The following is a 14,320-nucleotide window of genomic DNA, read 5'->3' as shown; positions in this document are numbered from 1 at the left end:
AAAACGCCCGATCAGCAGGGTGAACTCCTCTTGTGCCAACCTCAGATATTCCGGAAAACACCCTCCTCAAGCTCCTTACAAAACTTAAATCAAGTGAGACACACCAAGCTCGTTGGTAAGCAGGTCAGTGTTACCTGGAGCAATACAATAGTCATTTTTCTGGCCCATTACTGTTTTACCTCCTCTGTCCGTCTCAAGATACACCATTTCTGCAAAGCTTTGTACTGTTCCAGCCTGCCTATCTTTAGGCATCATTATTAGGCAATTTGGGGATAGACCCTTAAGTCTAGGGCACATTGTTGATGTCTTTTATAAAGAGAAAATTATAGTGGCTTTCCATATAGCAGCCCATTTTCTGTATAGTGCCAGGGCTGTGCCCACTGTGACCAGAGAATGGGTTTGGCAAAGCAAAGCAGCCTGATCAACAGCACAAACATTTGCCTCGCAAAGGTTACTCCTCCACAGTAGTTGGGGAACATTTCAAAGCTCAACAAGTTTAGTTTCTGGTGTGCATAAGTTTACTTTTTCAATGCATTCAGTCCTGTTGTTTTGTGGGGGGGGGTTGGGTTTTTTTCTGTTTTGTTTTGTTTTTTTATAGTGTCCTACATCCCCTCTCAACTATCAATTTCCACACCAGTGGATATTTCAATCTGGCATCCAAGCACAAGACATCACCTGGTAACTCCCTGCTAGCAGCAGGGATGCTGTGACATTATTTAAAGACAACTTGCTCTCCCTTCCAACACATGAACTGCTCTCTTATTCCAGTCTGCAAAACAACGTCTCATTGTGTCCCCCACAAACACAAAACCTCACTAACAGGCCACTGATCCTTGCCTTGGTGCCGTTGCTGCGTTATGCCCCTTTCAAGAGCCCCAGTCTGTGCTCCTTGCAGCAATGATTCCTCCAAAGCTTGTTAGAGGCACTATTTCCACCAGAGCCCAAGCAGAGGTCTTTTATCACAGGACACCCTGAGGTTTGCGTAGCAACCTGAAAGGGACCAGTGCCAAACCACTCCTGCCATGTAATACTTCATGCTAACAAAAATATTCAGTCTATAAAACCACTTCTTGTGGACCAGATGCAGAATCAAATTCTTAGAACAATTAAACAAACAGCTTCCAGCAGACTTTGGAAATATTTTCTTATTTTACTCTTTGTTATCTGTAAACTTCCAAGCTTCTGAAAAACCACACATACTGATTCACAAGTACGAGCTGAAGCATGGGCTCATCTTTTGATGCACCAATATTTATTGTTGCTCCACTGTAAACCTCTCTCTGCCTGTCTGGTGGCAAAAGTAGTGCAAATATGCCACCCTTTCCTAGTACATACCTTCACCATTCATTGCAGGAGAATGAGTCTGAACAAGTACAACAGATCCATTTTTAATATTGTCAGGAGATTCAGATAGAGCCTGAAATAGCAAATAATACAGTTCTTAGGACTAGGTACATGATGGGATTTGAAAATTGCAATATGCAATAGCCAGAGAAGATGAGAGCGTGCAGCTCTTGCTTACCTGATAGCTCTTTACTGTGCACGTATTGTCTTCTTCAGCTTCCTCTAGGCCACTCGTTGTATTCCCCATAGTTCCTGTAAGGTAGAAGGGAAAAAAAAACCCCAATAACCCTTTCTTTCTCATTCATATTAATTTACTGCCTAATTCAGATTAAGAGACAGCCAATGGTGACAGCCTTTGACAGCCTGTTGGAATTCCTAAGGAGCCCCACCTGCCTTCCCACAGGCACCTGCCCTAGTCATCGCTCTGCACCCACCACTCACTCAAACCCACGTATGCGGAGGGGCTCACAGCTGCTCACCAAAAATGGTACAAACTAACAAACTTTTCTTGTTTGTTGAGGAAAACTGGATGTGATCACACCTGCATCATTCATTAGGACTCGGTAGATAGTAACATGGAGTTAGCAGCAGAATAAAGTGAAAAAGACCAAAATATATGAATAAATTAGAGCAGCTTGGTGGGGTTTTATATTCTTCTTTGGTTTTCATTTTAAAAAAAGAAGAGAGAAGAGAGGCAGCCTGTAAAGACATTGTGCATGTAAACTCTGAAAATTAGGCCCTGTATGTCCTGCAGTTATGTATAACAAATCCTCTGGGGAAAATTCTCACCCGTGGCTGTGGAAGTATTTGGCCTGCTCTAGACAGCTTCACCAGTTGACTGCAGCTCACAGGAGTAACTGAGTTCCCTTTCCTTGGCTAGTTCGAGCACTGCCAAGACTGTACCTGCAGCAAGTCAAAGACATGAACCGGCCACCGCGGCATTCATCTGTGGTCCTGAATGTGTTTTTTGAGCATCTCGTGTTGCCAGAGGTGCGGCACCACTGATACTCAAGCTAGTCAGTTTAAAATGGCTTTCTTCTATTCATACCTACTGGAGTCACAGCTCTGACTACAATCCAGGCATAATCTTAGCTAGTTAATTACTATTAGTCATTAGATAATTCAACACTTAGTGAAACTGTTCTGATTTCTTTAAACTTTGTTTCAGGAGCAATGTGTTTGATTCAATTTTAGTCTTTCTCCTATGTACAAGTACACATAAACCTGTTGGGGTTTTTTGTTTTGTTTTTTTTTCTTTTCTTTTCTTTTCCCCTAATTTAAAATACATTTATGTACCCTCTGAGCTTGCTGTGCTTTAGCACTGTAAATTCTTTGGGGCCAAACACACTCCCTGCAACACGGTTGAAGGGCAAACCAGGCTGAATTTAAGAGGAAGGTTCCTATTGACTTTGGCTCAGGATATATATGTATATATACTGTTAAAGCTACACAAATAAACAATGAGGAGAAACTATTCTGAGCCACACCTTGAAAGAGGAAGGTCTCCAAAGAGAGGAAGGCAGAGGGCTGGCACTGGCTCCAGCCTCAGTGCTCATCCTGTTGGATGTCCTGCGCAGCCACCATGGGTACCAAGTGCTCTTCTGTTTTATTGTTGCTCTGGTTTATGCTTGTATGAATCAGTGAAGCTGCAGAGGTATGGATGAGAGCAACTTCTTTAGTGTTTTAATTAAACAACCCTTGGCTGTTGGAGAAAAGAAGGAAAAGAGTAGTTTTGCTAAATTATGTTCATTGATTTGCTAAATCAATTTGAATGTGAGAACTGGGGCAGCTCTCCTTTCAGCCCACAGACCCAAGTGTCTGCTTCCAGTTACTGTTTACAGAGCTCAAGCTGGTTGTGGTTTTTTCCTAACCCCAGCCTACAAACCTTTGCTTTACAGGGATGGTCCAGGTCTGGCTTCTATTTTATGCTGCATCCTAGCTGACGTGAAATCCAAGCCAGGCCTCTCTCCAGAGATGGTTATTGTTCTCTGCTAAGTGCCTAGTGCCGCGCTGGACACGGAACGGCCCCCGCTAATGCTGAAACATGAACTGCAGTCGTGCGCTGCTGAGAATCGCTCCATAAATAGTGGCTGTGGGACTGAGCCCTGATTTCAGAGTGCAGAGTTATTTTACAGGGGTTTTATCTTCTCAGCTGATATTTCCACTATAAATCAGAACTTCTGATTTATGGTGGAAAACAGCCAATGTCTCCCCATGGAGGTACAATGGCCTCTTGTCCTTGCTATGTAATTCTGTTTCCTAGCAACTTTAAGCATTATCCTATCGGAAGAGAAGAAAACAAGATTCAAATCCTACTGCTTAGTCTTGATGGTAAATTTAGTATCTGGTTGAATCTGGAGGATTTACTTTTGTTTTCCATTCACAAGGCCGCCTGGTTTATGCCAGGAGACAACTTAAGCAGAGGATGGAATATTTGCAGGTTGCGTGCTTCCTTTTTCACATGTGCTGTAAAATCAGTACATATCTGTGGGGAGTGAGAGAAGCAAATCCTTTATTTTTTTTTTATTTTGACAATGATTTGTAGCTTGATTCTCAATTACTCCAGTTTCCTGTTGATGCAGCTCTACTCACGTCAGGTAAGTTATCTTTAACTGATACAGAGCAGAGATCATAGGCTCTGATCTCTGGCATATTTTGCTCTAGGAGGGATTACCCGTTCTCTGCAATCAAGTTTGTAATTCTCACTGAAATAAAACACACACAGCGGTCATGTGGAATTTTTAAAGATTTTCACTCACCAAAACCCGCTTTCTCATAGAAAGCTGGACAAGGCTTGGAGGCTATTTTTGCTAAAAATAGGGCAAACCTGCTATATCACCCTCTTGGGAATATGATCCCAAAACACTAAATGCAGTTCTCCACCATACACCTATATAATATGTCTTCAGACTTTTTGCCTCCTTGCAACTGTAATTGATTATTGTATTGCACTGATTTTTGCATTGTATGGGCAGTATTACAGATACACATTTGGCATGCTCTGGGGCAAGGTGGCTACTGAAGAAAGGTGACAAGTCTGTGGCCATTCCTCTGGGTGCAGAGCTCAGTCAGCGGCACAGCCTCGCAGTCCTGGCCCAGATCCTTTAGTAAAATTAGGAAGATATATATGTATGTATGCTTCTGCCCTATTTTAAAGAAAAAATGAAAGGTCACTGCCACCTATAGACAAAACTGAGTATCAGCAGAAGTGGTAATACACACATACAAAATGGTATCAAATTTGCAGAGTTTCAAGTTTCCAAGCAAGTAATGTCACAGCTATTCGCTTCTGCCATTGCATCTAGAAATTGCTGCTACAAAGACTGTTGCATCTGATCGCACCCATATGCGGCTCTAGATTTGTATAAATGAGCAGCTCCAGCTTGGTCATTAACATGAAATGGTTGCGCTTTTCCCAAAGTGCTCAGGACTCTGGTTTATATGAACAAATCCATATTTCTCTCATTTGAAACACCTTCTCTTGAAGCTAAAATTATTAAATATGGAGCCAAGGAGGTTTTCAGAAAAATAAGGGACTCCCACAAGGCTCTCATTTGGTGCCTTTTTTTCAGCAATGCGTTTACAAAGACCACCATTTTGAACGTGGGCTGCCAAAAGCTAAGCGCCAAGCCCCATTTTGGCACCCAGCTAAAGTCCTCACACAAGCAAGCAGATTTTCAAAAGGTGCTGAGGACTGCCAGTGTGCAGTGACTTGCCTGAGAACCGCCAGTCTTGGGGAGCACTCGGGATCTGGCCACGCGCTCGTTCCTAGTGGGCAGAATCAGACCCTGTCAACCACTGAGGACCTCTGTGCAGCTGTGAGCCCTACACGGCCTCTTCGGATGCTGACTTGGTCTCTCCATGGGTGGTTTTGGTATGTCTCGGTTATTAATCGCGGTTCTATATTAGCGGTACAACCAGCAGGCAGGACCTATTTGTGCCCTTTGTTCTACATCTGAAAAGCACAGCGCTGGGCTCTGTAGTAAGCCGTGAGTATGGAGCAAACCTCCACCAGACCTGGGAGGTGTTGCTGGCCAGATGTGTATTTGATGAGGGGAGGTTTGACAACTTTTACAGAGACAAGACAATTTTCAAGGACTGAGAGGGGAAAAGAGATGATCCTGATGCAAGAACACTTTTCAAAATGAGAAGAAAACCCTTAGAAGTCGAGAGGAACTGGAGTAAGCTCATTCTCATTCTTAGGCTTCCTTGCTAGGTAGAGATTTTTCGATTAAGTTTCAAGGATATTATCTGCGCCGGGTGGGGGGGCTCATTCAGGCCAGCTGGAATGCAGCCCGACTGGTTTAAAAAGGGACATGAACCACCAGCCTCCAGATCAGACACAGCTCTGAAACAGTTCCTTTCCCAAATTATGCTTCACCGCTTCTATTGTAATGCAGAAAACATTAAAAAAAAAAAGTATTTTTTAGATTTTTTTTAACGATATATGAACCATAGTGTGCCCCAAGCATGAGCTCAAGGCTTGGTAAAGTTCGCCTTTTTCTCTCACTCTCAGAAATCATTGTTTTGGCCCTGGCAGAGTGGTACAAGCTTTGAAAACTACGAGAGAAAATTACAGCAAAATCCGTGATCTACTGTGTACTCTGGCTAAAGCTGGGTAAACCTGACCTTTCTAATGTATTGACCAACCTCGAATATTACAATCGCCTGTGTCACAGTGTCTATTAATATAAAAAGTACGCAATTAATTCCTCACTAAAACTTGCCATATGTTGCACTTAAATGTCAGAAAAAATAATCAACTTTACTTGGTTCTCTTTGCATCTCATTTCATTATAGATACGTCCACTCTGCAGGGAAAGACTTAAATAAACGCGCGTATATTCCAGAGGCAGAGGAAGGACCTACCGTGCATTAATTAATGCAAAAAGCAGCCTGCCTTGTGGCCGCAAGGCAAGGACGGGATCCTCTTTAGTATGTCCCTGTCCCTTATCCTGCCTCTTGGAAAAGAGGTGAACATGGGGACATGTCAGCCAGTGTCCAGCTAGAAAGGTAGAAGCTCCTGCTCTGATTCATGTGGAGCCAAGGAAGGATTCATAATAGGATAGGGTTTTAGAAAGTCTCCTTACCTTCCTTCAGTGCAGCTCTCAATTGCTCTCCTGCAGAAAAAGGTAACTCAGACACGTGTTGGGTATGATGAAACCAGGGGACAAATGCATCTGAGCATTGTCAGTGGCTAAGGAGGAGAAATGGACACACAATAGACAGTGGTGAAGGGACAGGAGAAGGAAGGATTGAGATGACTCACCTAGAGCAAACAAGAAACACCCAAGAACAATTTGAACAGCAACCTGGCAGCTGGCCGTGCATCCAGGACATGCAGAATTACAGTCCTTAAGGCTCTTGGGGCAGTTTTTAATACAATTCTTTCAGCCACTCTGCATTGTAGCCAAATGGGAAAAGCAAAATAGTTCAAACATTCACACCCTGGGCATTCAGGGAGGGAACAGTTCAGCAATGCCACAAAGGTGAACAATCCCAGCCTCGCTGGTAGAAACACTCTGTTCGGAAAGCTGATCTTTTTATTCTTGTGTCCTTTTGCAGAAAAAGCCAGTGCACCAAAAGGGAAAATTTATACCAGGCACTTTAAAGCCCAAACAAAAAAAGCCAAGCAGTTGCAGGAGCTCCCAGGATCATTTAGCATGAGAGCACATGCAGGACTAAGCTCAAGCATGGGACAGAAGCGGCAGCAGAGGAAGAGCAAAAGCAAAACCCAAGGAAAGCCAAACCAACAGCAGCCGCACGAGTTCCCTGGGGGAGGGTGGCCGGGGCACCCAGCGCCGCTGGGAGCCGGACCTGGTCAGGGCGAGGTGCTGCTTGCCCAGCCGTGGCAGCTCTGCCCCTGCCCCTGCCCCTGCCCCTGCCCCTTCCTCCCATAATCAGCCCATGGAGTGCTCACAAACACTGGCTGCAAACACGCAGAGGGGTGGAGTAGTCCACCTTCCCAGCCCTTCGCGAAATATTTTCTGTTCTTGAGCGTTCTGGCCACCCAAACCTGTTCAAATGCATACTTTGCGGCAGCCCAACACGGACGCTCTGTTGTTGGGAATTACAATGTTGTGCTGAACCCCTAAAAACCCCTTCCAAATATGGATTTTTCCCACAATGGCAGAAAAACCCAAAGTACATTTAATGAAATGACTGTTTGCTCTAGTCAAACTGGATCTTAATAGCCTTCCATAATGTGCAAACTGACTAAGTGTTTATATTTTAAACCTATTGTCACAATTTACTGCTCCCTTACATGAATCACTAAGCCCACGCTCAGACTGGAGGTGTCTGGAGCAGGGAAAGGCTTTTTGTTCTGAGTTTTCACACCACCTCAGCCAATAGAACTTGGTTTCGGGAACTGGAGTTCCCACAGACTGTCGTAATACCAACAAAAAATTCCTTATTTTATAGTTTGAGAAAGTGATAGCAAAGAGTTGTGAAAGGCTCACACAGGGTGATACCATAAACCAGTTCGGGGACTGGCTGGAGCTCCTGCTACAAGGTGACGCAAGCACGGCGAGCGACAGCAGCAATGCTGTTAACACTGTAATGATGTGAAGATACTAAAAGCACCATGTCAACTTCTCCTTAATTATTAATGAAATATCCCAAGGCCAGGGGTTCCCAGAAGTTCTCTTTAGGCTTCCTTTCATCCAAGCCTGGTGTACATAGATCGCTTGATTGTCAGCTTAAAGTGTTCAAATATATTAATCAGTTTGTTTCAAGTAGTGTGTTCTCTGCACAGTATGTGTCTCAAGATTCAAATAAACTGGAATACCATTGCAATCCCCGCAATCTTTTTCCCTGTATACTTGCTCATATCATCCGGATGGCACTTTTATTTCTGTGTTGCTTTATGGTTTTGAATATAATACTGTTACTAGCCATGATAAACAAACAGATCTGTAACAAGGGTGATGTTCTGGCTGTGAATGGTGTCAGATGCTTAAGAGGACGATGAAGAAACTATAAGCATGAAAACAGAGCTTCTGATTATGTCCACCAGCTCAGCAGTGCATGGGAGGATGAGTGGATATTCTGATCCCCTCAGGTCTTCAAGCATGAGGTCAAGCAGCTTTATAATTTTTTTCCTTATTTTATCACATTAGATATTGGAAATCTTTGCCTACAAGCTTGGATGATTCCCCACAAGTTCAGTCTCATAATCCTGTCCAGAGAAAGAATTTGATTTTGGGAATGGTCTCTGGATGGCACATGTGGTGGTGGCAACAAAACTTATCTGCAAGCTAAGGTACAAAATACCAAGCTGGCTATGAAACCAGTCACCCATTGAGTGACTCTGGACTAGTTTTTATTCACTGTTTTTTGTATTTTTTGGTCTTCTTCCTTGGGTTTAATTATTATAATGAAACAATTTTGAAATGTAAGATGTAAACATTTCATTCCAGAAATACTTCATTTCTTTAAGAAAATGTCATTAAGATTCAGTATATGTTTGCACCATATTTTGCTTTCCATGGAGCTATTTGCTCCTAAAAAGTCATCACATTCAGTCTTAAAAACTTAATGATGTGCATCATGAAAAAAATAATTTAGACTATCATATACTTCACCTTATGGTGTGTGCTGTGAATATAAGAATAAAAATCTCCTTTTCCTCAAAAAAGGCTGTTCTTAGAATTGACCCCAAACAGATGGTAGTATTGCTGAAGGATGTTTGTACGCTTTCCTTTATTTTCCACAGAACTGTGTTTGCCATTATTAATCCAAGCATTTTTTCCCCTTCATGACTTGAACTAGGCAGGAATAATTTAGATACTTTTGAAAGAAAAGGTCACTGCCTAGCTTTGGGTATTTAACATAAGTGCTTAAGTGAGGGGGCAAATCTCCTTTGGATGCTACATAGGCTGTGCTGTGCATCTGCGTTAACCTGGATAAATCAGGAGGCTGTTGTGACACCCACCTGAAGTGCCTTTCTCTCTCAAGTCCGATCCCTGAATTTTGGCAACTGAGTTGGATACTTGCAACCAGGCAACGTGAATACTCTGTGTCCCCATGTGTCTTTCCACAGTATCAAGGCTATTTGTGTTGAGATCAAAGCCGTTTCTCCCTCCCCTCCTCTTCATAGCTCATCCTTCTCTGGCCTGGTTTGGCAGCACTTACAACAACAGAAATAACTACAGCAAATATCAGAGGAAATATCTTTCTGCTGTGACTCCTCCAACATCAGTGCAATTATGCTGAGAGCTAATTTGATGTGCAGTCACTCAGATGCTCTTCTTGATTACACTGGTGTAACTTTATTAAATTAGAGAGATCAGAGCAAAGTTTATACCCATTTAATTTTTCCCAGTTATGTGATCCTAATGGACAATTATCCATCCATTCTTTGAGGCGTATTTCAGCTCCGGTTTTATTATTCTTTTACAGCCATTTCAAAGACATCCCATGTATCCATGAAGGACAGACCAGACGTGCACACAGTGAGTTTCGTTTTGCCTTGTGCTCAGGAATTATTTAGCTGGGTGGCAGTGGAGGGAGGACGATGGCCACAGAGGAGAGTCCTCTCCAAAGCAGAGGAAACTGGGTGTTTCTTTCATGATTTTTCAGTGATCAAAATGCAGTTTTTTCTACCCAAAATCTATAATGAAACTGCCATCAAATAAATCTTTCTTCCCTGCAGGAAACGCTCAGCTTGTGCATCTGACAGCTGCATAAAACTTCCTGTTAATTAATGGCACAGAGCTCCCAACAATTATATATGATTAGCCAGCTTCTTTTATTACTGTCCAGAATGAGAGCCAACACCATTCAAATGCTGACAATTGAAGAGTGGATTAATATTGGTCTATATTTGCATCTCCTTTTGCTATATGTAGTCTTGACAGGGGCTGACGTTAATTTAAGGTGAGGACTTCCATCTGGCTGTTACGGTCAAGTTTTATTTAGCAGAGCAGGAGGGATGAGCAGCAATACACTCTTAGCAACACTAGAGAGAGCTGAGAGAAGGAAACTGCAGGAGAAGAGCTGAGGAAAAAAAAATTAGGCATAACTCCAGTCAAATTCTGACAGTTTTAGACAAAATACAAATGAAGCTTTGACTCAGCCATTCCCATTTCAGTCCCAAGAGGACGGATGAAGAGAGCCATGGACTTCCTTCTTCTTTCAGATGAGGGAGAACCAGCCCAACATTTGCATTGCTTAATTTACTCCGGTTCCCAAGCAGGGAGAGCCATGTGAGCCACCTAAATCCCAGAGCCAGGCCAGTCCCCGGCAGGACCCGCCTGCCCTTGGCACCCGGGCAGGTTTGGACTGACTGCCCGGGAGGTGACACACCGGCCTCCGAGGTCTGCAGGGATTGCCCCGCACTGATGGGTGAGTAACAGCCATAAACAGGGATGAGTTGTGAAATAAAAGATGCTTCATTTACAGTGAAAAATTCCAAGTTCGTTGAGTTCAATTTCATTCCTGTCCAAGAAGACTGTGGAAAGGGTAAATTGGGTATGTTTCTGCCTTCTTTGGTCAGAGAAGCAGGCTGAGGTACAAGGAAACCAGCAGGATTGCAAGTCTGAAGTAGGTGATTTGGTTCCAGCCAGTGCTGGAAGGAAGTAGACACCAAAGTAAATGGAGTTGGTGATGTAGAGTCATTTCTCATGGAAACTCAATAAATCCATCAGGGGCTACATAACCATCTCTCTTTCCACCATTCTGTGGTTTCAGCTTAATCTGAACGTCCAAACCACATTTAATATCATCTGAATATCCCAGTGGGAATTTTCCCCAATGAAAATGTTGGCCAAATGCATAATTTAATACCATGTTTCTGGGTAGGCTGTTGTGGCAGTGATGAGAGCTTTTGCATGCTGGCACAGTAATTGCAGAAGAAAGGGAGAGGCTCTGTCCCGTCCGACACTTCGGTGCAGACGGCAGATGGCAAACAACACAGCAACTCTTAGTCTTCAGATGTAACCTTGCATTTCTAAGAAACTGAGTGAGACCTCTGAGGTTCAGATTTGTCAGGTCAATATAAGTTACTTCAGGAATCCACTGCAGAGTAGGTGTCCAGAAACTCAGAGGCAGTGCAGTGACTGATGTTACAGACCTGGGGCTTCAACAACTGACGTAGCCCAAAATAAGATGCTGGCACTCCTAAACACCTGATCCATGGAGTGAAATCCATAATCTTTGGGACAGACATGAGCTCGAAAGATGGTGCAGAGGTAGACTGAGACACATCACACCAGCAACGCAAACATCCCCATCTTTTGGAGAGCAGGTGCTGTTTTGAACTAGACAAAGAAAAGCATATCTGAACTCATGTGCCTCCAAAGCTGGAATGCCTGACTCAGAGTTACAGGGAAAACTGTTTCTGCTTAAGTTCTGCTTAAGTTTTAAGCTTTATTGACTCTGGCTCCTTTACAGTTAGTGAGTCCTAGTGATTACTGAAGAATTATGTTTTCAGCAAGTAGGTTTTCCCCAGTGTCTGTTATGGAGTTCATATTAATTGTTGAATCTGTCTTGTATTTAGCCAATGCAGTCTGAATGGGTACTGAAAAGGAGAGAATAATTGCTTCAGTGCAGGGAGCTCCAGGGAAGCAGAATCATCAGTAATTATTACCATGCTCCCCATACCTCTCAGCAGGGACCGCGAGCGAGGCTGCAGCCTGAGTTACTGTGGTCTCGCTTTGAAATAACTCCACCAAACCCAGCGGAATCCTTCCAGATTCACACTAATGTGAAAGCAGAATTTGGCTCACGCGCTTCAGCTGAAACACCATGCTGAATGAGAAACATTCGCTTGTGCTGCTTACCAGAAAGAGCCTGAACATGGTTTTTCAAACTATGTATTGCAGCCTCTAGTTTCTCCAGACACTGACTGTGGTTCATAGTGTTGATGTAGGAAGGGAACTGGTAATCTGTTATTGTCTCTCCTTCCCCCATCACAAAAAAACAGGTTCCTGCTGTCACTATTTTTTTAAAGAGGGAGAATTACAAAATATATACCAGCTATTTCTTCATGTGGGAGCTTCTAGAACAGATAAAAGGTTACTGTGTCAGGATTGAAACAGAGAGTTATTGTATACATAGTGCCTTGGTGGGTGGGACAGGCATTTGAACCACAATTATTCTCCTGTATGAGCATTTTATGTTTCCATCAAATATGCACTGATGATAACAATACTATGTTGAATATTTCACTTCATTAATACAGCTTCTGCAAAGGCTGGGTCACAACTTTCGCCAGCTGTCACAGCTTCGAAGCCTGCTGGCTGGACTTTCTTCCCCCATCAGTCTATCACTCTTCCCCTTCCCAAGCCTGAAATATAAAATGTGAGGAGCTTGCCTTACTAAAAAGAAAAAGTGGGGGAAAAAAGGCTTATTGTAGACCACGTATTTAATTCTTCACTTTAGTGAGAAACTAGCCGGGTCACAATCAATCAGCATGAACCTGCAGCAGCATTAGCAGTAAGAGAAGTAATTATCTTTAAGAGGGTGCTTGACCCATGTGGATCATGTCTATGATGCTTTTCTGTCCTGAGGAGGAGCCGGGCGTGAGGTTAAGACTGTACCAGCAGACGATGGGATGCGCTGAGCTGGGCATAAGTGCTGGCTTTCAGGCAGAGGGCAAGTCCCCACAGTCAGGTTTTGGCTTGGCAAATGCCTGATGCCAACTGCCATGAAGGTGAAGCGGTGTCGGCAGTCCTGCCTTTCTGTCATGGGGTTGATTGTAAAACTTTATTTCACCACCAGCTGCCCTGATGGCTTGGGGCTGAGGAAAATGTCCAAATTTTCTTTTCTTTTCTTCCCTTTGGACTTCTCCCAGCAAAACAATATTGACTAGCCTCTTAGGCACCTTGTTTCGATGCTTCACACTCACAGGGCATGATCTGGGAAAACTCTACGTACAACTCCAGTTGTGAATTCCTGCAGCTGCCGCGGCGTGCAGAGTTAATACTCCTCTTCAGCTCAGGAGAGGTCCCTTAGGTCACTGCAGGATTAGGACAGCTGGAGCCAATTTTTCTTCCTGGAAAAATACGATTTGCTAAACTTCCGTCAAGTGAAAACATAAGCATGGATAACCCTAACTTTAGTACACTGAAGGGATAAAAGCTTTAAATTATTAAGGAAACATTAATTTCAGTGAATGGCTGTGAGGTATGAGAATATTATATAATTTTATTGCTACCGCTGGAGATGAGCTTCCACTGAAATATCAGATGTGACCTCTGCCAGCTCCTGCACTGCCCCTTTCCCTTTCTGAAATCACCATCTCCGCACTTCAGTTAAACTCTGTGACCCTGCCGCATTACTCAGCAAGTTCTTGATTGTTACAAGCTAAAGCTTTATTTCAGGATAACTCCCAGCTTTAAACAGAACGGGCCTGTCCTTCAGCACAGCTCCACAGAAGTCAATGACATTGCACCAGCAGATTAGCTCAGCAGATAGTGAACGTGACACAGGTGAGCTGGGAGAAACAAGGCAGGAATTTCAAGCAGAACAGGAGGACTTGTAAATCCTCCTGGTTCATGAAACCAGTTGTTTCATGTCCAAAAAAATATGACATGCATCTTGGGATTTCATAGTTTTATTGATTCAGTGGTGCTTGTGTTTGAATCCATTTAGAAACATTTTGATAGGTTTGAGGTTTTTTTAAATTAATTATCAACGTGAAAAAAATTGTCAAGATGTAAAAAGGAGGCAAAGAGGAGTTATCAAATATCCTGAATTCATACTGCAATTCAAGAGATCTACAGTCTAACTGTAACTTATTATCAGTAATATCAGTAATACTCAAATCCAGTAATATTTTACATTTTTTGCGGGGGATGATATTACCAGATAGTAACTTCATGACTAAATTTAATATTTAAAACTGTAAATTCTCAATAGCAAAAGTGAGAGCTATGCATAAGAAAGAGAGCAGCTAAACAAATTTCTCGCAACCACAGTTCTGACATTGCAGTTGAGCTCTAACCTCCCAGTGTGATTCCTCCCACAAGTG

At 43.0% G+C, this 14,320-nt stretch overlaps 1 protein-coding gene across 1 annotated transcript in view; it reads right to left on the bottom strand.

Moving 5' to 3' along the window:
* The window catches only part of BCAS1 (brain enriched myelin associated protein 1), a 50,696-nt gene extending 49,105 nt beyond the window's left edge, over positions 1-1,591 (bottom strand). The window contains exons 1-2 of the mRNA XM_072879459.1: positions 1,523-1,591; positions 1,336-1,417 (exon numbers count right to left, since the gene is read on the bottom strand). Of these exons, the coding sequence (XP_072735560.1) occupies positions 1,336-1,417; positions 1,523-1,591 (151 nt within the window). The remainder of the gene's footprint in view (positions 1-1,335; positions 1,418-1,522) is intronic.
* Positions 1,592-14,320: the final 12,729 nt, after the last annotated feature.

Source organism: Ciconia boyciana, chromosome 14 (assembly GCF_034638445.1).
Source record: "Ciconia boyciana chromosome 14, ASM3463844v1, whole genome shotgun sequence".
NCBI lineage: Eukaryota > Metazoa > Chordata > Aves > Ciconiiformes > Ciconiidae > Ciconia > Ciconia boyciana.
This window is presented reverse-complemented; position numbering and strand designations above follow the sequence as displayed.